Here is a 27,933-nt window from a genome sequence, read left to right as displayed (position 1 = left end):
ATGGGCGAGTACATTACAAAGAGCCAATCGCAGCGACGCTGTCACTGTTATGGTCCTGTCAGGGCGCCGGCGTTGTGGTTTCTGGGCGGCAGCCACCGAGAGGACTTTGGTGGGGGACCGTCAGGGGCAGCCCCCCGGCCAGCTGCGCTCGTCTCCGGCCTCGTTCCCAGCCTACATATCTCGGCTCGCGGGTCGCGCCGTCGGGCGCGCGTGCTGGTCGGTGCCGCGGCCGCCTTGGGGCCTGGGCCCAGCCACAGCCTCCTCCTCCGCCGCGGGCTCGGTGGGGCCGCGAGATGCAGCCGCCGGGCCCTCCCCCTGCGTATTCCCCCACTAACGGGGACTTCACCTTTGTCTCCTCAGCAGACGCGGAAGGTGAGACTGAGACCCGTGAGTCGCCCTGGGGGACGCCGGGCGGACGCGGCAGTGTCTTTCTGGGGCCGAGGCGGTTGTGGCCCGGTGGGGACGGGCAAGAAGCTGACCCATGGGGGACTCGAGCCCTCTGCTCCCGCCGGGCCTTCCCAGAGGCCCGAGTGGCCGAGGGTGGGGTGTGGGGAACTTTCCAAGTGACTCGGTCAGCTTCTGGTTTTCGCTACACCGTCTGGTGGCAGGTTTTTCTGGCGAACTTACCCACCTCGAGGGCACCCACGGGACCCCAAGATTTTATTTCTAAAGTGACTTGGCATTGCTCAGAAAGGGATGGTTAGATTGGCCGGGCTAGGTGTCAAAGAATGAGAACGAGGAACGAGAGCTTGTTGCTTTGTTATTTATCAGCACATAACTTTTTGCTGAGATTAAATTAGGCGCTGCTAATACTAACTTCCCTCGAGGAGTTTGTGGGTTTTATGGAACCTGGTATCTTGCCAACGTTACCGTTTTCCTCCTATTTTATGGTGTTTGACCTCAATATTCAGAGAAGTAGACCCAGATATATTTGGGAACACCCAGCTGGATTACAAGAAGTTTCAGTTGCTTTCCAGATTTCCTTATGTACTGTTTTGAGGAAGCATTTGTGCTGGAGAGATTTTTCTACAGCATGGGAGAATTTGTTTTCCTCTGTACTTTACCAGACTCTTTGTAACTGAAATCTTTCTCTGCTACTTTTGTTAGACTTTGTATACCAGTATACCAGTAATTTTCCAGTGACCAGACTTAAGTGCTGGATATGGAAAAATAAGTTATACTTAACTATAGAAATTTCATTCTAGAGAAGGACCTAGTGTGTTTCCTGAGAAATCGAGTTTTGTAATGCATCAGTTAATATAGCTTGCTTTCCCTTTTTCTGTTTTGCTTTCCTCGTATTGGTTTTTGAATGGCGTTGTTTAAAAACAAAAATAGTACTGTAGTTTTGGTTATATTAAAATGCAAAATACAATTTTTATCATAGAGAACATAGCTGATACATTTAAATGTAATATGGAAATTTGGTGAAATATAGCAACCCAAAATATTTTAGTTTGTTTCATCTACATTTGGTAGCCTAGTGCTTGGGGAGGAATAACCAACCATAGTTTTCCAGACTTTAAGGAAAAATTGTCTGTATACACAAAAAATTGAGTATCACAACCTGATGTTTGTTCAGACTTATATATCTGTGTTTGTAGTTCTAATACCCCCACTTCCTCCAGGAATTACCTTTCTTAAATATGCCTAAGAAATCTGACAATAATATAACAAGCTAATCCATTGACTCCATATATTAAACCAAGAAACCTGGAATAAGTAAAATCCGTAAGATTTATTCAGACTTCTCCGTATAGCCTCCAAGATTGTATAGACTCCCTGTATATCCAGGGATATACAGACAAGGATAGATATTTGTATAATAATACCCTCAAGTTTATAACATTATACAGTTTAAATTTACAGTATTTTAAGCAAACAGCTTGTTTGATCTTTCTAAGAATCCTGCTGAGCTTTTTTATTCCTGTTTTTTTTTTTAACATCTTTATTGGGGTATAATTGCTTTACAATGGTGTGTTAGTTTCTGCTTTATAACAAAGTGAATCAGTTATACATACACATATGTTCCCATATCTCTTCCCTCTTGCGTCTCCCTCCCTCCCACCCTCCTTATCCCACCCCTCCAGGCGGTCACAAAGCACGGAGCTTATATCCCTGTGCTATGCGGCTGCTTCCCACTAGCTATCTACCTTACGTTTGGTAGTGTATATATGTCCATGCCTCTCTCTCGCTTTGTCACAGCTCACCCTTCCCCCTCCCCATATCCTCAAGTCCGTTCTCCAGTAGGTCTGTGTCTCTATTCCTGTCTTACCCCTAGGTTCTTCATGACATTTTTTTTCCTTAAATTCCATATATATGTGTTATCATACGGTATTTGTCTTTCTCTTTCTGACTTACTTCACTCTGTATGACAGACTCTAGGTCTAGTGAACCTGAGGCTTAGAGAAGTTCAGTAACCTCCACATGAAGGATCTGGAATTAAGAGCTAGCGTTCTGTTTCCTAAGATTTCTTTATACTAAACCATGATGAGTCTGACATATATTTTTGTAAACTGAAAAGTGTATCTGAAGTATAGAGTCCTGGATTTGCATCCTGTTTTTACCAATTACTATCTTTGTGATGTTGGGCAGGTTACTTAATCTCTCTTAACCTCAGTTTTCGTCTACATAAAATGAGAATAATAATACCCAAGTGCTCAAACATTTTGCAAATGCAAAGCACTTAGTACACCTAGAAGAGTTAAGTGCTCAGTATTTGTTAGCAGTGTTGCTGCTGCTTTGGATTTCATTATTAATTGGTGCCGCGGTTATTTTTTTACTGTTCTCTAACATAAACATTTGACTCTGCAACACCAAGTTTCTTCTCTAGTTTCTAAGCGTGTCACGTAAATTCTTGCTTTTCCCCTCTTACGGTGTTTATCTAACCATGGATGTTTTTAGCTTGTAGAGGTTTTATTGTATACCTTGCTTCTAGATTCTGTCCAAGTCTCTTTCTCAGTGATACTTATCATTACTAATTTGTACATGTCCTTTGTTTTAAAATGTGCCTTGGTGTTTGTCTCCAAACCTATGTGTATCAAGGTCCTCATGCTTAGAATGCTTTTCTCCTTCTTACCCCAAGATGAAACTTTTTTTTTTTTTTTTTTTTTTTTTGCGGTATGCGGGCCTCTCACTGTTGTGGCCCTCTCCCGTTGCGGAGCACAGGCTCTGGACGCGCAGGCTCAGCAGCCATGGCTCACGGGCCCAGCCGCTCTGCGGCATGTGGGATCCTCCCGGACCGGGGAACGAACCCGTGTCCCCTGCATTGGCAGGCGGACTCTCAACCACTGTGCCACCAGGGAAACCCCCAAGATGAAACTTAAGGCTGAATTCAAATACTCCTTTCTTGCTGAAACTTTGCTTAACTGTTCCTCAGAAACAGAAATGTCCCTAATTTTTTCTATATCCCAGCACTTAGCACAGAACCCAGAATATTAACATCACAAAGTAATTGTTTGTTGAAGGAATAAATGATTTCTGCTTTCTTTTATCTCCTATGACATTGATACTTGGGACTATAAAACCTAGCACATTTTGGATGGTATAACTAAAAAGTTACTGGTTTAGAGCCAGAAGACTTCAGTTAAAGTTCTGACTCTTACAGAAGCTATGTGATATTGGCCAAATTACATAGCTTCTATAAACTCACATTTTCATCCATAAAACGAAAATCACACTTATAAGAATATTGTGAAAATTACTTAAGGTAACGTGTATAAAAGCAAGGTCCATAAGTACAAGTTCAAAGAACGTAGACTAAAAAAAAAAAAAAGAACGTAGACTATGTGAATAAGCTAGTAAATGAATAAATAAATGAATAATGAAATACAGACTTTATATTCAGTTCTGTGGTGTAAAACTACATCCAAAAGCAGTAATGAAATGCATGTGTATAAATGCAAGAATGTACCACCGCAATGAGAAGCCCGCGCACCACAACGAAGAGTAGTCCCTACTCACCACAACTAGAGAAAGCCCGCACATAGAAATGAAGACCAAACGCAGCCAAAAAAAAAAAAAAAGTAATGATACCATTAAGTATAATATAGACGTCTTTAAGACAGTCCTTTGACTTTATTTTGTGTCACACAAATAAGTAGTTCTTTGCCTGCTTTATTTCCACAGACCAGCAGCATTGGCATTACTGGGCTCTAGTAATGCAGAATCTGCCTTAATCATAATTTACATTTTGACAAGATCATCCTTAAGTGATTCATAAGCACATTAAAGCTTGAGAGGCACTGATTTAGAATATTATGAAAGATCAACAAAAAGAGGAAATTTTTTATAGCTAGAAGATGAGGGACAATTTAATATTGGTCATATTTTGCCAAAATTTGAAAGATAGGTAATGTTTTGTATATGTAGGATGGAGTATGTCCATATGCAAGGGACTGTATATGAGGAAGTCCCTAACCAAGAAATGGCTTAATAAGAATGGGATTTTAAAGAATTCATCATACATAATAAATGCTATAAAAAGGAGGTTCAGGAACTTCCCCAGTGGCTCAGTGGTTAAGAATCCGCCTGCCAACGCAGGGGACATGGGTTTGAGCCCTGGTCCGGGAAGATCCCACAAGCTGTGGAGCAACTAAGCTCGTGTGCCACAACTACTGAGCCTGCTCTCTAGAGCCCATGAGCCACAACTGCTGAGCCCACGTGCCACAACTACTGAAGCCCACGCACCTAGAGCCCGTGCTCTGCAACAAGAGAAGCCACTGCAATGAGAGGCCCGTGCACCACAGTGAAGAGTAGCCCCCACTCGCCACAACTGGAGAAAGCCCGCGCACAGCAACGAAGACCCGGTGCAGCCAAAAATAAATAAATAAATTAATTAATTGAAAAAAAAAGAGCTTCAAAGGTGGAAGTGGTTAACTGCAGGAAGGGATCAAGGAAGTCTTCAGAGACAGATGAGGTACATTTTGAAGGAAAAGGAGTTCTTCAGGTTGAAAAAAGGGAAGAGCATTCACTTATAAATTATGCAAATGCAATAATTGGTCGAAGCAGTCCCTGTATTTTATACTTCTCAATCTTCACAGACCTAAAACAATGCTGATTTAGACCATGAGCCCCTTGGGGTTAGAAGCTGTGTTTTACTGTCTACCAGTATCATACCCACTGCCTAGCACAGAGCCTGGTATATAGCAGGAACTTAATAAATGTTCGATGACTACATGATACTTTTTGATTAAGATAAAGGTGTTGTGCTGCTAGAACTGAAGCCAACACTAATTCAACAGAAGTCCAACAAGTGGTTGGAAAGGGCGTGAACAGAGACAACTAACCAAGAAAGATGATCTAAGCCACCCAATAGCCATTTTCCCGTCCTCATATTTTTCTCCCTCTAATGATCATTTTATGTATATCAAAACATTCATCTTTCCTCCAAATCTTAAAGGAAACCTTTCTTCCTTTCCAAGGATAAGTCTCTACTAGTGCTTTTATTCGCATATCTTCTTGCCTCTTTTGGAACCTTTCTTTGTTTTTCTCTCTAGCATTTTTTATTTCTCCTCTGTTTCTTCCATCACGATCATCACTCACAGGTCCCCTCCTAATTGACAGAATTTTTAATTAAATCTACTACTTCCCTTTTTCCTTACTTTCACAGCTAAACTATCTCTTATTTCCTGTTTCCTCAGCATCCAGCAATTCCTACCATTCTGCTGGAACTTGACTTGCTTCCTATCATCTACAGAAGGACCTTCAGGAGTGTTTCCCAAAGGGGAAAGGTTGCATGACAAAAATTGGGTAAATAATGTGTTAAGCTAAGTTAAACCAGTTTCCTTAATGCAGAATTCCCAGAGCCTTTAATATGACAATATTAGTTCTGAAACTCCAAATGGAGGTTGTAGTATGCAGGGTTTTCCAAACTTAGTGAATATCAAAAGCTTTTTGTAGAGGGCATCTCATAGGATCCAGATTCCACAGAACATGCATAAAGAAACACTTACCTATAAAGACAAGTTTAAAAATATTAGGGTTTTTTTGCCTGATATTTATTCTCTTAACACTTTGTCCCCAACCTATCTTATACAACTTTTGAACTCTGTGCCTTTTATAAGCCTTGGGCTTCCATGCCTTTGTCCCTGCCCTTTCTTTTCCTTGGAATGATTTCTTTATTATTTTTAAAAATTTTATTTCTTTTTTATTGAAGAATAGTTGATTTATAATGTTGTGCTAGTCTCTGCTGTACAGCAGAGTGACTCAGTTATACACATGTAGACATTCTTTTTAATATTCTTTTCCATTATGGTTTATTACAGGTTATTGAATACAGTTCCCTGTGCTAGTAGGATATTGTTGTTTATCCATACTATATATAATAGTTTACATCTGCTAATCCCAAACTCCCAGTCCTTTTCTCCCTCACCCCTCTCCCCCTTGGCAACCAGTCTGTTCTCTGTGTCTGAGAGTCTGTTTCTGTTTTGTAGATAGGTTCATTTGTGCCATATTTTAGATTCCACATATAAGTGATATCATATGGTATTTGTCTTTCTCTTTCTGACTTACTTCACTTAGTATGATAATCTCTAGTTGTATCCATGTTGCTACAAATGGCATGATTTCATTCTTTTTTATGGCTGAGTAGTATTCCATTGTATATATGTACCTCATCTTCTTTATCCATTCATCTATCCATGGACATTTAGGTTGTTTCCATGTTTTGGCTGTTGTGAATAGTGCTGCTATGAACATAGGGGTGCATGTATCTTTTTTTTTTTTTTAAGATTTTTTAATGTGGACTATTTTTAAAGTCTTTATTGAATTTGTTACAATATTGTTTCGGTTTTATGTTTTGTTTTTTTGGCCCCAAGGCATGTGGGATCTTAGCTCCTTGACCAGGGATCGAACCTGCACCCTCTGCATTGCAAGGCGAAGTCTTAACCACTGGACTGCCAGGGAAGTCCCAGAATGTATCTTTTTGAATTACAGTTTTGTGCGGATATATACCCAGGAGTGGGATTGCTGGATCATATGGTAATTCTATTTTTAGTTTTCTGAGGAACCTCCACACTGTTCCATAGTGGCTGCACCAACTTACATACCCACCAGCAGTGTAGGAGGGTTCCCTTTTCTCCACACTCTCTCCAGCATTTGTTATTTGTAGACTTTTTAATGATGGCCATTCTGACTGGTGTGAGGTGGTACCTCACTGTAGTTTTGATTTGCATTTCTCTAATAATTAGTGATGTTGAGCATCTTTTCATGTGCTTACTGGCCATCTGTGTGTCTTCTTTGGAAAAGTGTCTATTAAGGTCTTCTGCCCATTTTTCAGTTGGGTTGTTGTTTTTTTGATAGTGAGCCTCATGAGCTGTTTGTATATTTTGGAGATTAAGGCCTTGTTAGTCGCATCATTTGCAGATATTTTCTCCCATCTTTGGAATGATTTCTTATTCCTTCTCTGCTCATCCACTTATCTCTCATGGCCAGATTCCAGTTCTACTTCCACATAGCCTTCCTGACCACCTCTTTGATAGCTTAGGTCTCTTTACTCCTATGGCACCTATGATCTGTTGGCAATAGGCATTGTCATTTACCTACACAAGAGTGTGTTTTACAGTACTAGTAGGGTTTTGTATCATATTCAGCACTCCAAAAAGAAACCCTGTACCCATTTTCAGTCACTCTCTATTCCCTCCCTGCCTTCCAGTCCCTGGCAACCGCTAATCTACTTTCTGTATCTGTCGACTTGCTTATTCTGGATATTTCATGTAAATGGGGTAATACAATATGTGACCTTCTGTGACTGGTTTCTTTCACTCAGCATAATGCTTTCAAGGTTCATTCATGTTACAGCATGAATCAGTAACTCATTCCTTTTCTGGCTGAATAAAATTCCATTGCTTGGATATACTGTCAGTTGGATTTTGAACTCCTTGAAGTATCTCACTTCTTTATATCACTCTCAGGGCATTATAGAAATAAGTAATCCTTAAATATTTATTGGTGGATTAATTAACCAATGTTGAAAGTGAGAAAGGTACTAAAGTGAAAATGACTTATTGTTTGTGATATAGTTCCTTTTGCCAAAGGCCAGAAACTTGTCTCTAGTCTCTCTCTCACTTTCTCATATTCAGTTGGTCATCAAATTATTTCAGAATAGTTCCAGAATAGCTATGTAATTAATCTGTCCTTCCCTTTCTACTGACATTGCCTTAGTTCAAGTCCTTTCCATTTCTCATCTATACTTTTTGCTGACCATACTCCCTCCTCAAATCTCTCCCCCACTTAAATCAGCCCTCCACAGTGCAGCTAAGATTATGTTTACACAATGCAAATCTGATTTTGTATATTTACTTTATTAAAAACCTCTGATGTCTCTTCTTGATATAAGCTCTGTGGAGCTATTTGCCCTTATATTAATTAATTCATCCAACCAGCACACATTTATTGGTTGCCTACTATGGGCCAGGCACTGTTATAGGTACTGGAGATACGTGTTCAAAACAAAACTACAACAAACACACCTTAGTTCCTCCCATCAGCGAACTTACAGACATTATCCAAATAATCATACAAATACATTATTATAAACAGTGATAAATGTTATGAAGGAAAAGTCCAGGGGACTATGAAAGGAACCTAATCTAGTCAGGGAGATCATGGAAAATTTCTTTAAATAGGTATATCTAGGGGACTTCCCTGGTGGTGCAGTGGTTGAGAGTCCGCCTGCCAATGCAAGGGGCACGGGTTCGAGCCCTTGTCCAGGAAGATCCCCCATGCCGCAGAGCAGCTAAGCCTGTGCACCACAACTACTGAGCCCGCATGCCACAACTACTGAAGCCTGCTTGCCTAGAGCCCGTGCTCAGCAACAAGAGAAGCCACCGCAGTGAGAAGCCCTTGCACCACAAGGAAGAGTAGCCCCTGCTCGCCATAACCAGAGAAAGCCCACACGCAGCAACGAAGACCCAGTGCAGCCAAAAATAATAAATAAAATAAATAAATTTATATATTAAAAACAAAGTATATCTAGGAACTGAAGAATGGGTGGCATTTAATTATCTGAAGTTAGGGGAGACAGCCTGGTACAAAGTCCCTGAGGTACAAGGGATCCTGGTTCATTCAAAGAACTGAGAGGCTTAATATGGCTAGAACATAGGGTCACGGTGGGTAGGGAGGCAGAAAATTGTTCTGGAGAAGTAGATAGGGCATGTAGAGATTGTTAGATTTGAGCTGAAAAAGTAGTGGGAGGCCACTGAAGGATTTTAAACGGGAGAGTGAAAGATTTGCATTTTAAAAATATTCTTCTGCCTATAGGTGAGAATGGATTGGAAAGAGAATGACTAGGGAGAGGAGTTAGTAGACCATTATAGTCATACAGACAGGAGATGTTAGTTTGCACGAGCATGGTGCAGGTGGTAGAAATGGAGAAAAGTGGGCAGGTTCAAAATATATTTAGAGGTAAAAGCGATAGAATTTAGTTGTGGTTGAATGGTGTGGGGAGCATGTGAATGAAGGAAATTGTCAAGGATAATTAAACTTCTGGTTTACAGTGCTGGATGGGATTAGTGGTACTATTCACTGAAATAAGAAACTGGAGGAAGACCTTAACTATCAAGAATTCAGTTTTGGAATATTGAGTTTTAAATGCTTTTGAAATAACTACAATGTTAAACTGACACTTGATTGTATAAGTCTACAGAAGAGGACTGGGCTCAATATATTGCTTTTTGAGCTCAGCCTTCCTCAGTGTTTTTACCTCTTTTTATGGTCTGAATGTTTGTGTCCCCCAAAATTCATATGTTGAAATCCTAATGCCCAGTGGGGAAGTGGAGCCTTTGGGAGGTACTTAGGTCATGAGGATGGGGCCCTCATAAATGGGATTAGTGCTCTTATAAAAAAGATTTCACAGATCTCCCTACCCGTTTCTGCCGTGTGAGGGCACAAGGAGAAGTCAGCTAGCCAGAAGAGAGCCCTTTCCTGACCATGCTGACACTCTGACTTTAGACTTCCAACCTCCAGAACTGTGAGAAACAAATTTCTATTGTTTATAAGCCACCCAGTCTATGGTATTTTGTTATATAGAAGCCTAAACAGACTAAGACACTCCTATATAAAAATGATAGTATATACAACTCATAATACTTTATTGTGATCAGTAATTTATAGAGATAATAATGCAATAATTTTTGTGTTAATAGGCTTTTTTGAGTAAACAATAATTTTCTGTTACTCTGTTAAGGTGTCCATTTAGCCTACTTTGTGTGACATTCTCCCTCCCCAGGAAAGATGTCACTTCTAATATAATTTAGTAGTGTTGATAGAGGAATCTTTAGTTTTTCCTCTTTAAAAGTTTCCTACTTGATTTTTAAAAAATTATATCCAGATAGATATTATCACAAGTATCTTCTATACAATGTGCTCAAGAAGTACAATATATGATATATAATGGGTGCGAGAATAGCTTTTCTTCTGTGTTTGAAAATTGAAAATGACTTTTTAGTCAACCTTTCTTGGGAAGAAAACAAGGTAGTTAAGCAAGATTTATCTTTTAAAAAAATTAATCTATTTCTTTTCATAAATTTTAAACTTGTAAGGCATTACACAAATCCATAAATGTGGTAAAATTGCATAGAACTATACACACATACACACAAATAAGTGCACTTAAAACTGGTAAAATCTGAATAAGGTCTATCAACTGTATCAGTGTCAGTGTCCTGGTTTTGATAGTACGTATGATGGTATGGTACCATTGGGGGAAACAGGGTGAAGGGTGCATATAACCTCTCTGCAACTTCCTGTGAATCTATAATTATTTCAAAATAAAACTTAAAAGACTCATAAGGCAAATAAAAGAAATTTCTGTTAGATAACTGATTTATGCCAAAATGGGATTTGATTTTTCTAAAGGTAGGCTCAGGAGATGTAATTGATTTTAATTAATATTATGTGCAATATGAAAATTAACTGGCAATATTGAATAGTAAAGCTACTGAAATCGTAAACCAAAATGATATGAATAAAAATATAACCTAGGGGCTTCCCTGGTGGTGCAGTGGTTAAGAATCCGCCTGCCAATGCCTGGGACACAGGTTCGAGCCCTGATCTGGGAAGATCCCACATGCCGCGGAGCAACTAAGCCCGTGAGCCACAACTGCTGAGCCCGTGTGCCTAGAGCCCGTGCCCTGCAACAAGAGAAGCCACCGCAGTGAGAAGCCTGTGCACCGCAACTAGAGAAGGCGCTTCCGCGCGCAGCAATGAAGACCCAACACCGCCAAAAATAAATAAAAAATTAAAAAGTATATGTGTGTGTATATATATATATATGTATATATATATATATATAAAACCTAGGACACAATTTTATACAAGGCTTTAAAAGTTTTTCTCATGGAGTAACATAATCAACTCCAATATAGGTCTAGCAATTATAAAATCATTATATACTTGTGTTGGTTTCTTGAGCTCTTTCATTGGCCTATATACGCATTAAAATGTTTTTATAACTAAAATGGAACAGTGGAATTTGTCCCTTTAGTATGAAACATGTGCTTGTTTTATTTTGTTGCACAATAGTCAATTCTGGTTTAGATTTAAGCACACATGGATTTCATTTCATTTTCATTCAGATAAAATGGAATTATTTTTGTCCTTGCTCTTGGTTGCTTGTTAAGTAAGAAAACGCTTATTCATGTTATGTAAGAAGTTGGCAAGTACCAACAAAATGTTCATGTTCATTGCAGATTACTCTTCTTTCATAGAAATCTAGAACTTTTGTAGGGGCAGATCAGTAAATCTCACCCTGAGTATACTCTCATACTACACTGACTGAATTCTTCAAAGTGAAGTTCTCAGGCTGAGGAGAAGATTCAGAGAAAAGATCCCTCACCCAGTAATACACTTGAGTTGAAAGGGAGGGAAGATTACTGTTAAGTTTTGTTCTGCAGTTTTTCCAGGTGGCTTTTAATAAAACTTGAAACTTACTGATATTCTTTCCTCTCTCTGAACCCAAACAGTAGTGGAAACATTTTTAAGATTTTTCAAAGATTATTTCCTCTTAAAACCATTTACATTTATTATTATCTTTATGTTATTTTTTACTTAGAAAATGACAAGAATATTATAGTGTAGTAAGAAAGGATTAATTTAAGATCAGTGTTTTATAATTCTGGACACCTGTCCTAGAGTTGACGATCAAGCAAGCTGGTTCTTACCGTGGTTTAAGGTAAGACAGCTGTGCTCCTGGAGAGACACCCCCCCGCCTTTATTTTTTTTTTAATATTTCTCATTGTTTTCCGACATTATTTTTTACCTGTTAGCTTGATCACATGTTAGGCTAACTACTGAGTTTTTTTACTTTTCTGTTGCTTTTTTTTTTGGCTGTACGCGGGCCTCTCACTGTTGTGGCCTCTCCCGTTGTGGAGCACAAGCTCCGGACGCGCAGGCTCAGCGGCCATGGCTCACCAGGGAAGCCCTTCTGTTGCTTTATTTATTTTATTTTTTTTGCGGTACACGGGCCTCTCACTGCTGCGGCCTCTCGCTTTGCGGAGCACAGGCTCCGGACGCACAGGCCCAGCGGCCATGGCTCACGGGCGCAGCCGTTCCGCAGCACGTGGGATCCTCCCGGACCGGGGCACGAACCCGCGTCCCCTGCATGGGCAGGCGGACTCTCAACCACTGTGCCACCAGGGAAGCCCAGCTGCTTTATTTTTAACACATGTAATTGTGTCTTGGGGGAACTGGATGGTTTGTCAGACTGCTGTTTCTAGCATTCTCCTACCATATGTCCATGATATTTTCCTTCTTTGCATAGAATGGAAAACACTACAAAATTATAAGCTAAAGGTGTCTTTTTGAGGTTCTGCATCCCTGCTATGAAAAACTCCTAAACATATACAATTCTTTCTCACAGCACTCCTTAGCACTATAATTTATATATCCTTTTTTGGTTTAGATTAAGGACTTTAACTGCAGTCTTTTCTAGAGGCCAGGAAACAGTTGTTAAGGTCCTTTCCTGCCTTATAATTCCAAAACCTTTAATGTCACTGCTCTACTAATGACTTCCTGATCTAAGTTTTCCTCTTGTTAAATCAAGAAAGGCACTCTTTGTACCTGTTGGAAGTAGAATTTTAGTTAAGTTTCAACTCCTTCATTTTCAACTTAGAGTATGACAAAGAAGCAGAAAGTAATTTTGAGAGAATATTTTAATCACAAGATTCTATGGCAATTAGCATCTATAGGGACTATTTTTAAGCTTTAAGTAGGGAAGGACAGTGAATTCAAAAGTACTTGCATTTTATCTCTAGATGAATTAACTAAACTATAAAAGCTTTTTAGAATCATGTAATGTTAAACCTGGAAAGAACTTTGAATAGGAAACTGGAGACCAGAAGGCATTAATGATTTGCTGTATTAATTAGTAGCTTAGCTAGGACTTAGCTTCAGAATGCAAACTTTATTATAATTAATTGCAGGAGTTCTCAGAACCAGATCGTTATGTGACTCATAATTGATCCACTCACTGATTGAAGTTTAAGCCAGAATTTTTTAATGGCAGTTCTCAAAAGCTAACCTAGAATTTAGGGTAATGTGCAAATTAAGCTCTTCGTTCTACTGTATAGGATCTCCAGGAAAGGAGAGTCTGTGTTGAGTGTTCTGGTTTGCTGTTGCCGAAATTGTTTTCTAAAGTATCACTCCAGTCTTTTGACTTCTAGTTAACAACATTGATGGTTGTTTACTAGTGCATGTTGTCTGGTCCTACAAATGTGTTTTTTTATTAATTCCTGTATGACCTCAAGCAAGTCCTTTACTAGTCCCAATTTTTTTTTGACCAGAAATTTTGACATATGTACTACTGTGATTATCTGTAACCTCTAAGGCACTGGTACAGACTGTGAGTGGAATTTATTTTGTAACGTGGATAATAGAGTCTCTTCACTGCTTTTTTTTTTATCTATGTAAATTTATTTATTTATTTATTTATTTTTGGCTGCGTTGGGTCTTCGTTGCTGCACGCGGGCTTTCTCTAGTTGCGGCAAGCGGGGGCTACTCTTTGTTGTGGTGTGCAGGCTTCTTATTGTGGTGCCTTCTCTTGTTGCAGAGCATGGGCTCTAGGCATGCGGGCTTCAGTAGTTGTGGCATGCGGGCTCAGTAGTTGTGGTGCACGGGCTCTAGAGCTCAGGCTCAGTAGTTGTGGCGCACGGGCTTAGTTGCTCCACAGCATGTGGGATCTTCCTGGACCAGGACTCGAACCCGTGTCCCCTGCATTGGCAGGCAGATTCTTAACCACTGCACCACCAGGGAAGCCCTTCACTGCTTTTTAGAATTGACCTAAAAAAACCCAACAACCTTTATTTTGCCAAAACTAAAGATAAATGATGTAATTATATAAAGAAAAAAGTTAGCTGAAATAATAGGAAACTCTTACTAGTCAGATTTATCCAAAACTAAGCATTAATATATGAGGCACTTAGCATAGATATTTAGTTTTAAAAGAAATAATGTATGAATAAATATATGAAAAAGTAAGGGAAGTTATCTGCAGTTTTCCTTTAGCAAATAATTATGTCTAATGGTTTGTATATATAAATATGTAATGCCTTTAAAGAGAGTTTATACATCACTTTGTTCTGAAGCACATAATGTACATAATAATGAAGGGACTCCGAGATGATATCCTGTTGGGAGTTCCTGGGGGTCCAGTGGTTAGGACTCCGTGCTTTTGCTGCCGGGCCTGGGTTCAGTCCCTGGTCGGGGAACTAAGATCCCGCAAGCCTCGCAGTGCAGCCAAAACCAAACCAAACCCAACCAAACAAACAAAAAAAACAAAGTGATATCCTGTAATATATTTTGTATATATCTTCCATTTAAATTTTAAAGTTACAGTTTTAAGTCTAGGTTCTGGTACAAGGCTAGCTAGTTAGATGTGAAACCTTTCATGTGAATTCACCTCTCTTGTTTTCGTTTTCTTGTTGTAAAAGTAAAAAGTGGTTTTTAGATATCATTACTGAAAAAAAATTCAACTGAGTAACTTTTAAAGATTTTATTGGCTTATTCAGTGATACATGAAATGGGCAGCATTCCAATTTGCAGGTAGAAAGGAGCTCTGAGGAGCTGTACAAAACGAAAGACTTTAGGCAGAAGGAAGTGGGACAAGGAAGTTATACTAGCTAAAAGTGGATTAGTTATGGCAAGGTCACTTTCCTTTAGGAGATTGCAGGGGTCTTTCAGGCACATTACTTCACTAGTGCTGACCAGGTGATTCCTGATTCACTAGTTTAAGGTTCTGTTTCTGGGAGAGGCCAAAACTGTAATTAAGTCTTGGTTTGGTGACATGATACTTAGCATAAGTGACTCCATTTTGGGCCTGCTGTCTTGTTTTTATCACTGTCAACTATAAAATACAAAGATTATATACAGTAGCAGATGTTCATATGTAGAGATCTTCAAGTGATAATTATTTAATTGGATATATGCTCGTGTTGGTTAGGATTCACACATTTTACCTTGGTTTATAGTTTTGTCCTCTTTTCTCCTTAGATCTCAGTGGTTCAATAGCATCCCCAGATGTCAAGTTAAACCTTGGTGGAGATTTTATCAAAGAGTCTACAGCTACTACATTTCTGAGACAAAGAGGATATGGCTGGCTTTTGGAAGTTGAAGATGATGACCCTGAAGATAACAAGCCACTCTTGTATGTAAAAATAACATGTATTTTTTGGTTTTTTAGAGCTAGTCTGTGGGATGATTGTATTTTTTCGTATTGTTTAAGATAGGTATAGAAAATCTTAACCTTTTTGGTCAAAAGTTTTAGCTATTTTCAGTTTTACTGTTATAGTTGACCCTTGAACAACACAGGTTTGAACTGTGTAGGTCTACTTGTACATAGATTATTTTTAATACATACATTGGGAATTTTTTTGAGTTTGCAACAATGTGAAAAAACTCGCAGACGAACCATGCAGCCTAGAAGTATCGAAAAAATTAAGAAAAAGGTATGTCATGAATGCAGAAAGTATATGTAGATGTACATGTAACATATAAAATATATGTTAATCAACTGTTTATGTGATTGGGAAGGCTTCTGGTCAACAGTAGGCTTTTAGTTAAGTTTTGGGGGAGTCAAAATTATATGTGGATCTTTGAGGGTGGTACCCATAACCCCAACGTTGTTCCAGGTCAACTGTAACTAGTAAAACTGAAATAATGAGAGAATATTTTTAACCTACTGAATGGCAAAAGTTAAAAGAATCATAATCCTATATCACACACAAATATACTCCAAACTGTTAGGACTTACCTGGGTCTATAGATATCTGAAGTGAACATACAATGTAAGTAAAAAAGCAAGGTGCTTGGGTGCGTGCTGTGGAAGTTCAGTTTAAGATTTCCAAAAAGATTACCCCTCCAAACTCTCTCCTATATAGAAATTCTAGAGCTACCACTGGGAGGACTATAGGGATACTTTCACTTTCTTCATAGTACTTGAAAATTTTTAAGTGATTATGTATCACTTGGGGAAAAAAGGTGAAGAATTTAACAATTTTGGAAAGAAGAACCTATAGCTTTGTAAAATCAAGGTATTACCAAGTTATTCTCTGTAGTAATTATTGGTAGATCAAGTGCTAAAACATCCTGTTTCTTAACTGTTAATATACCGAACTTCATCAAATCTAAGATGGTATGGATTATAAGATGCAGTTATTTCACGTTTATTGATAAAACAGAAAAAGTACCTAAGACAGCATAAAGCTAGGACATCAAAGGGCTATCTTATCTCCTTAGTGTAAGGATAAATGAGAAATAACCTACCATACAAAGAGAGACAGCAAGGAAGTTTGCTTGTCTGTTTGGCACTGGGTGGGGTGTTGGAAGAAAAAGTGTCTGTGAGAATATAGGATTGCAGTCTGATTTATCAGTACGGTCCCAAAAAGTCTCAAGCAGAGAATTTTATTTAAAGTCCCAAGTTGATAGTGCCTCCGGGAGACTGGCAAAAGGAAAGGCAGATCTTGGAAGCACTTGGCTTCACTCCAGACTGACAGCAGTTGTAAGACACCAGCTATTGTGAGATGCATCCCAACTTTAGAGATGTTGAAATGATAAAAATGTTCATCATGGAACCAGTGAAATGTGGTACTTCAAATGCAAATGTTTTGTTGATCTGTGGTGACTGTAATGTTATATTTAAACTTTTCTTAAATTCTGCTGCAACTGTCTCAGTATTCAGAAGTGTGTGCTTTTTAAGAATTCTTATTTTAAAATTATAGGGAAGAATTGGATATCGACCTAAAGGATATTTACTACAAAATTCGATGTGTTTTGATGCCAATGCCATCACTTGGTTTTAATAGGCAAGTGGTGAGAGACAATCCTGACTTTTGGGGTCCTCTGGCTGTTGTTCTTTTCTTTTCCATGATATCATTATATGGACAGTTTAGGGTAAGTATATCTTACTTTTCACAAATTCTAAATAGTTTAAGAGTTTTAAAATTGAAAATAGCCAAATATTAACTGTAGTACTTCATGTTTGAGAAATGCTTTAGCTTTACCCATTATTTCTCACTTGTTTATCCCTACAAGCTGTTCTTAATTAAATAAGTGGGGAGTGCCTTGGATTAATGATTTCCAAACTCTTCTACATCATCATTCTCATAAAAAGTATTAGTATTTGTATGGCAAGTGGGTAAAATGGTTGGGACTGCTCCCAGCTGCCCATACCCTTTCTGATTTCTCCCAAGGATAAAGAGTTTGAAACACAATACTCATGTTCTTATCTTTTATTCATTTTTAGTTCTGTTTTTTAAAGTAAGCTTCTTAATAAATGATGACAAGAATTCCATCCGTTTTTGTTTTTATATAATACTTTGTCCTATTCTCAGAGGCTTTATCTCTATCATCAAAATATGGCACATGCATATCATTCCCTCATCCCTAGTTTAAGGCTTTAGGGGAGTAAAATATAACTCTTTACCACAGAGTGATTTGGAAATGAATTAGTTTCCTTTTGTACTATAACATATTTCCACAAGTTTAGTGGCTTAAAACAATGCAGATTTATTCTTTGACAGTTCTGAAAGTCAGAAACCCAAATTGAGTCTTAAAGGGCTAAAATCAAAATGTCAGCAGGGCTGGTTCTTCTGGAGGCTCCAGGACAGTCTGTTGCTTGCCTCTTCCCATGTCTGGAGGCTGCCAACATTCCTTGACTTCTGGCTGCATCACTGCAGTCTGTTTCCATTTGTCACATTGCCTTCTCTACTGTAGTCAAATATCCCTCTGCCTCCTTTTTTAAAGGACAGTTGTGATTACATTTAGTGCTCACCAGATAATCCAGAGTGTTCTCTCCATAGCAAGACCCTTAATGTTATATAATACTGGTCCTATTAGTATTTACCTTGGATCAGTAGTTCATATCAAGTATTCTGTTGCAAGTATAAGGACCATTGAAGAAGTTGAATGGGGGTCTGGTCTCCTACCCACCACCAACCCTTCATGTAGAACATCTCTATATGAATTTTATCTATTTTATATAATCTTTCATTTGAACAAAGTGTTCTAAGGCTAAAAACAGAAGATTCTTATCTCCATAGAATGCTTCTTTGTCATTACTTAATCATTCATTTATTTTTGTCAGTATGGACTCATGGATATTTATTTTATTTTCTGGACTATAATACAATACTGTCATTTATTTTATTGCTCAGATTGTTGCAGTTTTAGCCATTGGGAGCGCCTTCAGGTTAGCTTCTGTATCCTTTTGCCATATCCCCATCTTTTTTGAGTACTTCCTTTCTTTCTGACTCCACAGAGTGTTCTGGGCTCACCTTGTATTGTCCCTGTCCCAGCCCAGAATCAGTCATTTTTCTAGGGAGTCCTAGTGCCTTTTGGGGAATATTTAGAAACCAGGATCTGGGCAATAAGTGTGCTTATGTTGCTACTGGGTGTCATTATTTCTAGACCCCCCCAAGCAGACAGAACTTGGAAATATATGCATATATCATTACTATGTCAAGTCTCAGGAGTTAAAATTGTGTGAAGTATCGTCCACATTCTATTACTTGGATAAATGTGTAATTAATGTAAATTTTAGAGACCTCTTGAGAAGACTGGTAACTTGTTTCACAGATGAATTTACCTTCCAAAATGCTATAAAGCAGGGGTTGGGAGTCAACAGTTTGGTCTTTCTTTGCAGTTCTTTTATTATATATCATAAAATACTAAGGTTTCCTTAGGCAATTGATCATTGCTAAATTTTCAGTTTGGATGTAAAATTACATTACACATTTATATTCTTATTAAGTTTTACCTGGGAACCCAAACTCTCTATGACCTGAAGTTGGGTATACCAAAATCTATGGTAGAGGATTGAGTTCGTGGGAAATTATCAGCTTATTTGGTACACAGATAATAACTGCATGAATTTTTTTTCTCTTAAGGTGGTCTCATGGATTATAACCATTTGGATATTTGGTTCATTAACAATTTTCTTACTGGCCAGAGTTCTTGGTGGAGAAGTAAGTGGTTAATTTTGAAAATAGCCTTTGTTTTTTATGGTAAGCTTTATTTTTGATACTGCAGGTAGTATCAGTAGCTATGTTCATTGTAACTGCTTTTTGTCCCAGAATTGCTTTTAAGTTATGCTACTTCTTTTAAGGTGATGTAAATATTAGTATAAATGTTATGAGAAATAAAGAGGAAAGAAAATCCAATTTCACTCATAAATAATGTATAGCTTTTTAGGGAAGCATGCAATTTATTCTCTGTTACAGCAGTTCTCAAACTTTTTGATCTCAGGTCCCCAAAGAGATTTCTTTCTGTAGGTTGTATTTATTGATGTTTACCGTGTTAGAAATTAAAATAAAAATTTTAAATATATATTTATTCATTTAAAACTAAAAGTAAACCAAATACATTTTGACATAAAAAATACATTTTAATGAAAACTATTTTTCAAAACAAAGTGAGAAAAAGGTATTGTTTTACATATTTGCAAGTAGCTTTAATGTCTGGGTTAGTGGAAATTGTATTCTAATATCTGCTTTCTGCATTCAATTGTTACGCTATATTTTGGTTAAAGTAAAAAATAAGGCCTCACACAGGTATATAATTTTAAAAGGAAGAGTATTTTAATACATGTTTTGGATGATTATGATTATTCTACTCTGATACTACATCAACACTCAACAAGTAATATTTTCTTAAAGGTTCATTGTAGTGAGGAATCTCAAACCATATCAGTGAACTTTTTATACACTGTATCATTGAAATTCACTTTGGATGGATCTTTTTACCCATGCACGATCTACTAAGAAAACATTAGTTCCCTGAGCTTTGTAGATCTTCCAAATGTTGACTCGTTTTATTGTACAATGTCAGAAAATCACATTCATTAATATCACCACCTATTTCATCAGAAAAATCTGTATTGGAAAACTATCAAGATAAGAGTGTTGGATACAAGTTTTCCAAAATTCTACTTTTTGCTTGAGAGAAATTTTGTAATTTGGAAGAAATACTGTCAGTTTTCCTTGAAATAAGAGGCTCACTTCATTCATTTTCATTCATGTTGCCTGTCAGTACCTAACTCTGAATAATCATAGTTTGTCTTTCAGTTGTTCTTTCAAGTAAAAGTGGTATTCTATGGATAAAGCATCTAATTCAACTCTTCACTCACACAGTTGTACAAATGCTCTTCCTTGGGATAACCATTGAATCAAGATACAGAAGAAATGCTTTCTGTGTACTTCTCATTTTGTTACACAGAATATTAAAAAGACATATTCAAAGGTTGAGGCTTAATAAAATTAATCATTTTAACTGCTTCATTAAGGACATTCTTAAGTGAAACTGGCTTTTTTTCTTCTTTTCCTGTGAGTGTGGGGTAGTAAAGAACACAGTAACTACTAGTATGTTTCATGCCACCTTATTTGTGCTAAAGCAGCATGTTTTACCCATTGCTTTTGTTCTATTAGTACCAATATCAACCCAATTAAAAAGGCAAATAATATTTTATTACTATTATAAAAAATAGTTTTGTGGGTTTTTTTTTTTTTTTTTTTTTTTGAGGAACGCGGGCCTCTCACTGTTGTGGCCTCTCCCGTTGCGGAGCACAGGCTCCGGACGCGCAGGCTCAGCGGCCATGGCTCACGGGCCCAGCCGCTACACGGCATGTGGCATCTTCTGAGGCCGGGGCACGAACCCATGTCCCCTGCATTGGCAGGCGGACTCTCAACCACTGCACCACCAGGGAAGCCCTGGGTTTTTTTTTTTAAGTTTTATTTATTTTATTTTTTTTCCGTGCCTTGTGGCATGTGGGATCTTAGTTCCCCGACCAGGGATTGAACCTGTGCCCCATGCAGTGGAAGCGTGGAGTCTTAACCACTGGACCGCCAGGGAAGTCCCCTATTACAAAAAATAGTTTTGACGTTCCAGTCTTTAAGAAGAGTCTCTGGGACCCCCAGAGGTCCATGGGTCACACCTTGAGAATCACTGCTCCATTAAATTAGACTTTATGAATTACTATAAACCTAGGAATTCCAGCACTCTGGAATTCAACTCTCTGTGAAGAGGGTAAAGCACAAGGGATGCCAGGCAGAGTTACTATATCATGTGGGTGCTGACTCATATCAGGCTTGCTCTATGAACACTGAATGCTAAATGCAGAACTCTTGAGCCTTTTTCTCATACTTGGTGGAAAGGTCTCCACCAAGCTCTTGTTCTTCTGCTTTCCAGTTTCCAAAATTAAGTTGCTCTTGTCCTGTCTTCTAATCTCCTGTTTATGCTTCTTATAAAAAGGAGTTTCCTTTTTTCCTTCCCTTTTAATGGAGTTTCAGGAAGGAATGGTATTAGATATATGCACTCAATCCATCATCTTAACTTAAAACTCTTGAATAAATGTAGAATAACATTTATCTATGTAATTTTATCACTCTGCTTATGAAAATTTAAAATAATTCTAACAGCGACATTTGTTTGCATATTATTTCTTACATTCTAGACAAAACCTCATATAATTTTTAGGTGAAAAAAGGTGTCACTAAATGTTTTGGTAATTTAGGACTGTTGATAGAGAAGTTAAAAGACCTAGATCTTAATTTGAACTCTTACCAGCTAGCTTTGCTTTCCTGAACAAAGCTCTTTGTCTCTCTGGAATCACTTTCTTCATAATGGGGACAGTAATACCACATAGGGTTGTTAGTGCCTTTGATCTTCACAATATGTGAAGCTCTATCACGGAGTGTGGCACACAGTAGCCACTAAAAAATATTTCTCTCTTCAGTCCTCCTACCTTCTCTCCCTTCCCTTCTAGTCTGCATTTGTCACATCTAGCTTCTCTAGACTTGAATTTTTCATCAAAATAAGATGGTTGTGGTTCCTTTAAATAATCCTTCTACAACAAGGGAAATAGTGACTAAGAGATATACTCAAGGTAATTGGATATATAAGTCTGAAGCTCAAAAGAGAGAGGGCAGGAAATGTAGATTTGGGTATTATCAGAATTGATAATTGAAATCACGGTGGGTTGTTGACCTTGTCCACGAATATGAGACTATATGATAATTTGAAATATAATGGGTATGATACTTTTTTCTTAATTCTCACCTTTATGTAAGTACAACAAAGTATATATGATGTTTAATAGTGGTTAAAATAAGTATCTTGATTTCTGTGATATTTATTTAACATTTTGAAAATTCACAGGTTGCATATGGCCAAGTTCTTGGAGTTATAGGATATTCATTACTTCCTCTCATTGTAATAGCCCCTATACTTTTGGTGGTTGGATCATTTGAAGTGGTGTCTACACTTATAAAAGTAAGTAGTGTGTTATAAAAAGTAGTTTACTGTTTCCCAGTAAAAAAAAAAAAGTATACAGTTGTCCCTCCGTATCCATGGGAGATTCGTTCTAGGACCCCCCCGCAGACAAGAAAATCTGCAGATGCTTAAGTTCCCTGTACAAAATGGTGTAGTATTTACATGTAATCTGTGCATATCCTTCCATCTACTTTAAATCATCTCTAGATTACTTACAATACCTAATACAATGTAAATGCTATATAAATAGTTGTCTGTAGTGCAGCAAATTCAAGTTTGGCTTTCTGGAACTTTCTGGTATTTTTTCTTCCCCCCAAATATTTTCGATCCACAGTTGGTTGAATCCGTGGATGCAGAACCCACAGGTAATAAGAGCTGACTGTACTAGTTCTCTGGCTAAGAATCTTGTAATCTATAACTGTTTATCAAACAGTTCGTAGTGTTTTGGAACAGGGACCTTACTCACTAATTATACCAGTTGTATTTCTTTTATTTTCCCCTTTTAATTGCCATAAATTATAATGTATGTCTATGGCAGAATAAAGAACAAAGAGCAAATCAGACCTTGGGGTATTACACTCAGAGAATTTTTTAATTTAATGTTAAAATTTTCTTCTAGTTCATCTGACTTAGATTTTGTGGGAGGTATTTATTTAAAATTCCACTGGCTCAAAAGGACACCTGTACCCCAATGTTCATTGCAGCACTATTTACAGTAGCCAGAACATGGAAACAACCTAAATGTCCAACGACAGATGAATGGATAAAGATGTGGTACATATGTACAATGGAATATTACTCAGCCATAAAAAAGGAACGAAATTGGGTCATTCGTAGAGATCTGGATGGACCTAGAGTCTGTCATACAGAGTGGAGTAAGCCAGAAAGAGGAAAAAAGTATCATATATTAACGCATATATGTGGAATCTAGTAAAATGGTACAGATGAACCTATTTGCAGGGCAGGAATAGAGACGTAGATGTAGAAAATGGACATGTGGATACAGGTGTGGAAGGGGATGGTGGGACAAATTGGGGGATTAGGATTGACATATGTACACTACCATGCGTAAAATAGATAGCGGGAATATTCTATAAAGCACAGGAAGCTCAGCTTGATGCTCTGTGATGACGTAGATGGGTGGGATTGGGAAGGGGGGTGGGAGGGAAGTCCAAGAGGGAGGGGATATAGGTATACATATAGCTGATTCACTTCATTGTACAGCAGAAACTAACACAACATTGTAAAGCAATTATACTCCAATAAAAAAAAAACCTCGCTAAAAATAAATAAAATAATATTCCACTGGGACTGGACATTTATTTAATAATTGTCACTCATATTTGAATAGTAAGTTCTTTACCAAATATGATATATATGGTTCTAATAAATTGGCTTTTCTGTGTTGCAGAGATCAGGACTTCTTTGTGCTGTGTTAAGCTTATATTAACATATGTACCCACTTTAAACATTTACTGATAATATTAAATATTAATGAGTAGTGATTGAACTTAAATTTTGGCATTTATTAATTTTGAACAACTTTTGGAAATAAATGACCACTCTAACACATGTATGTATATAACATAGTGAATATAATTTTTTTTCTTTATGGAAAATAGAACTTCGACTTAAATTTTTAAGTAGAGTAACTTTTATGAGTTTTGGTTTTACTTAAAGTTTATTACTAATTCCAATATAAAATTATTCCTTTTAGAATTGAGTAACTACAGGCTAACACTGACATTATATAAGCCTTGGGTATTGAGAAGAGTTGGATTTTGGAACCAGTCAGTTCTGAATTCAGATTCTGGTTCTGCCACTTGCTGTTTGCCTTGGGGAGATATCTTTTAGTACCCTCCTGTGCAAATTGGGAGTCTTAACTACTTTTTAGGGTTTGTTATGGATTTTAAAGTATAAATAATGTCTAGTATAGTGCTTAACAGAGTAGGCAAAGTGGTAGCTGTTATTATTATAAATGTTAATCGAATATTTTGAGAACATCTCTGTATGTTTGAACTGTTTGAACACTTTAGAGACCAAGGAGAAGAGCTTTCTTTCCTCTAATCCTAAATATTTTTTTAATTGTCATTATTAGCACTTAGTTTAAAAGTCTTACAGTACAAGAGCTAGCCCCATGCTGGCATTTAATTATCTAGCCTTAGTGAACATACAACTTTACTGAATCATTCAGGATCACTGCTTGTGTGTTGTTTTACTTGGGTTAAAGCATGTTTGAATGCTTCTGAGACTACTGCCCAAATTGCTAAAACTGTCCTCTGGTTATTTTTAGTCATTGAGTTCAACTGAAAATTGGTCTTAATGTTCTTTATGCAATATGTGAATGTTTTATTATAAAGCGGAAGAATCTTTTTTATATCATTAAAAGTTTAGGATACAATTCTTTTTAAACTTTAGATTTTCTTCCCCACATTTCTTTCCCTAATCACTTAATCTTCTGTGTGTAGCAATCTGTTTTACATGTTTCTTGTTTTAGTCCAAAGTTTGCTGAGAAATAATGTTGCAAAACTCTCATCACTTAACTCTAGCATTAGAATACAGTTTAATCTACAAGCACTCATTTTTTAACATTAAATCTCTGTAACTCTTACCAATCTTTAACCATTTATTTACAAAAAAATTTAATCATGCCATACAAATGCAATTTGATTATAATTTTACTTCATTTATTTCCCTATACTTTTTTGTAGGTTTAAAATATCTTGCAGGTTTTTTTGTATGTTTTTAGTTTAAAAAGCACAATGTAAAATCGGACCATCTCAAATACATTTTCAGTCAGTCTGCCAGTATTTATTTTTTACCTCTGTACCAGTGGTTCTCAACTGATGGCGATTTTGCCCCCCTAGGACATTTGGCAATGTCTGGAGACATTTTTGGGTATCACAAATGGGGAGGGCTGGGATGGCACTAGTATATAGTGACTAGAAGCCAGGGATACTGCTAAACATCCTACAGTGCACAGGACAACTTCCCACAACTATTTTGATTAGTGCATGGTTGAGAAACCCTGGTCTGTGCCAGGTCTGTTTCTGTCATAGTTTCCCTGATTTCTACCGTTATAGTTCTTCCTTTCATTTTATTCTGTAAAATGCCTTCAGTGACTATATTGATAAGTATTATATAAATTTCTAGTTGAAATAATTTAAAATTAAGCACATGCATAATCAGAAAACTCTCTTCCATTATGGTTTACCATGGGATATTGAATATAGTTCCCTGTGCTATACATTAGGACATCAACTATACTTCAATTTTTAAAAAAAGCAAAAAAAATTTTTTTACTATGAAAAATTTTCAAACAATAAAAAAAAAAGAAAACTCAACCAAAATGTTATGGTTTTCCTCCTTTCCATGTAACACTATACTTCTACCTTGTCCTGGGAAAATGATTTGATACTTAATAAATGTTGTGTAAAATTTTCACTTAATATGTTTTTCTACTTCTTGGGGGAAAAAAAGGAAAAATTTCTATTTTGTGAAGATCAATTAGTTTTCTTTCAGGAAACAAATATCTTTCAGCTGCCTATCCCTATAATAGTTTTTCGGAAAGTTGCCGTATCTTAAGTCACCAGGGACACTTGTTAAAAAGTCTGATAATTAGACCCTTCTTCCCTTTAAAGATTCTGATTCAGGAGAACTAGAATGAATCCCAGGATTCTGTTTTTTAATAGGCACCCAAGGTGATTCCTATGATTAGACAAGTTTGATAACAAAAGACTTCATTTGCAGAAGTCAGGGAGCAGAGCAAGGATGAATATTCCTAACAAGTTTTAAACATTCTCAATAAGTGTTACTGCTTCTACAATTGGTTGTTAGGGTTGTTTTAAAAAAATACTGTAAATGTTATTTTTATGATACCCAAAATGTTAATTAACTTGCTAATATGCTGCCTTTTGTCTTTTTTGTTTGTTTTTTTAAAGCTCTTTGGTGTGTTTTGGGCTGCCTACAGTGCTGCTTCATTGTTAGTGGGTGAAGAATTCAAGACCAAAAAGCCTCTCCTGATTTATCCAATCTTTTTATTATACATTTATTTTTTGTCCTTATATACTGGGGTGTGATCTAAGTCATATATGAGTAGAAAAAGACAATGTTACCTTTCTGTGTAGGCTGGGAATTCTTGCTTGAGGGGATTGAAAAAAACGTATTGCTGGTAAAATTTTACATGTTCCAGATGTAAAGGCAGTCTAAGGTCTTTTTAAAACAATATTTTTTTTTGTATTTAATTAAGCAATTGCAGTTACCTGAATATTTTTGGTCAGAATTCTGAATTCTGTTTGATTCATCATATTCCAGTGAATAAAATATAAAAGCATTGTGTTTTTAAGATTGTGTCAATATTCTCCTAAAAACTTGTGCCAAAAGCACCTGGAATGGTAATTATATTTCACTTGAAGGGTAAATATGACAGCATCCTGATAATCCAAAAGTGCAATTTTTTTCTTTAAAGGGTTTTCTCCTGCATTGCAGATCCTATAGATATATATTTATATTTATATATATATTTATGAAGTAATTCTTATTATTCACAAAATGTATTTCTGAATAACCTAAAAATTAAGATATTTTAAATCTGATGCTTAAACTTTATTTAATTTGGCCATTAATCTTTTTATTTATAAATTTAATTTTGCTTTTAAATTATATATAATTAAAAAAATCTCATACATGCTTCAGTCAGTATGTCCTTGTTAAGAATTCTTAATAATAACAATTGAAACTAATAACAGTTGCTGATGTAGATTTGGTTGATTTGGGTGTGCTTTTAAAAACCACTTTTGAATGTCTAAACATTTGATTTAAAGTTTCTGTTTATCTTTCTGACCAAAAAAGCAAGAGATATGATGGATATGGCATTCATTAAAATTGTCAATATGTAGAAAAACAGTAATATTTATAGCATCAGTAAATATTTTTAAGTGGTACTCCGAAGTCATAAAAGTTGCTGGAAAGAGACCATTAGAGTCTTGTGGTCCTGAACAATGTTATATGAAGTAGAAGAAAATAAAATGCTTCCCAGCTGTGTGTTTTGTTTTTATAACACCTTGTCCTGTATTACTTGATATTTTAACAAGTATCAGGTACTCTTTAACAAGAATACAATAATATTTACAAAGGGAAGTATTAAATTTTAACTAGAGAAATTTTTTTGGCAAATAA

At 36.9% G+C, this 27,933-nt stretch overlaps 1 protein-coding gene across 1 annotated transcript; it reads left to right on the top strand.

Moving 5' to 3' along the window:
* Window positions 1-58: 58 nt before the first annotated feature.
* On the top strand, window positions 59-27,100 carry YIPF4 (Yip1 domain family member 4). Its single transcript, XM_060026864.1, has 6 exons — window positions 59-372; window positions 15,484-15,637; window positions 17,211-17,382; window positions 19,377-19,454; window positions 22,642-22,755; window positions 26,697-27,100. Exons 1-6 carry the CDS (start codon window positions 294-296, stop codon window positions 26,832-26,834), a joined length of 735 nt encoding a protein of 244 aa, XP_059882847.1. The 5' UTR covers window positions 59-293; the 3' UTR covers window positions 26,835-27,100.
* Window positions 27,101-27,933: the final 833 nt, after the last annotated feature.

Source organism: Delphinus delphis, chromosome 12 (assembly GCF_949987515.2).
Source record: "Delphinus delphis chromosome 12, mDelDel1.2, whole genome shotgun sequence".
NCBI classification, from domain to species: Eukaryota; Metazoa; Chordata; class Mammalia; order Artiodactyla; family Delphinidae; genus Delphinus; species Delphinus delphis.
Note: the sequence above shows the minus strand (reverse complement) of the source record. Positions and strands in the feature narration are given on the sequence as shown.

Excerpts from the sequence above, each read along its gene's own strand:
- YIPF4 (XM_060026864.1), top strand. The coding sequence starts at position 294 with ATGCAGCCGCCGGGCCCTCCCCCTGCGTATTCCCCCACTAACGGGGAC. Across the intron at positions 15,638-17,210 it reads GAAGATAACAAGCCACTCTT|GGAAGAATTGGATATCGACC; the intron begins GTATGTAAAAAT and ends TTAAAATTATAG. Across the intron at positions 19,455-22,641 it reads CCAGAGTTCTTGGTGGAGAA|GTTGCATATGGCCAAGTTCT; the intron begins GTAAGTGGTTAA and ends GAAAATTCACAG.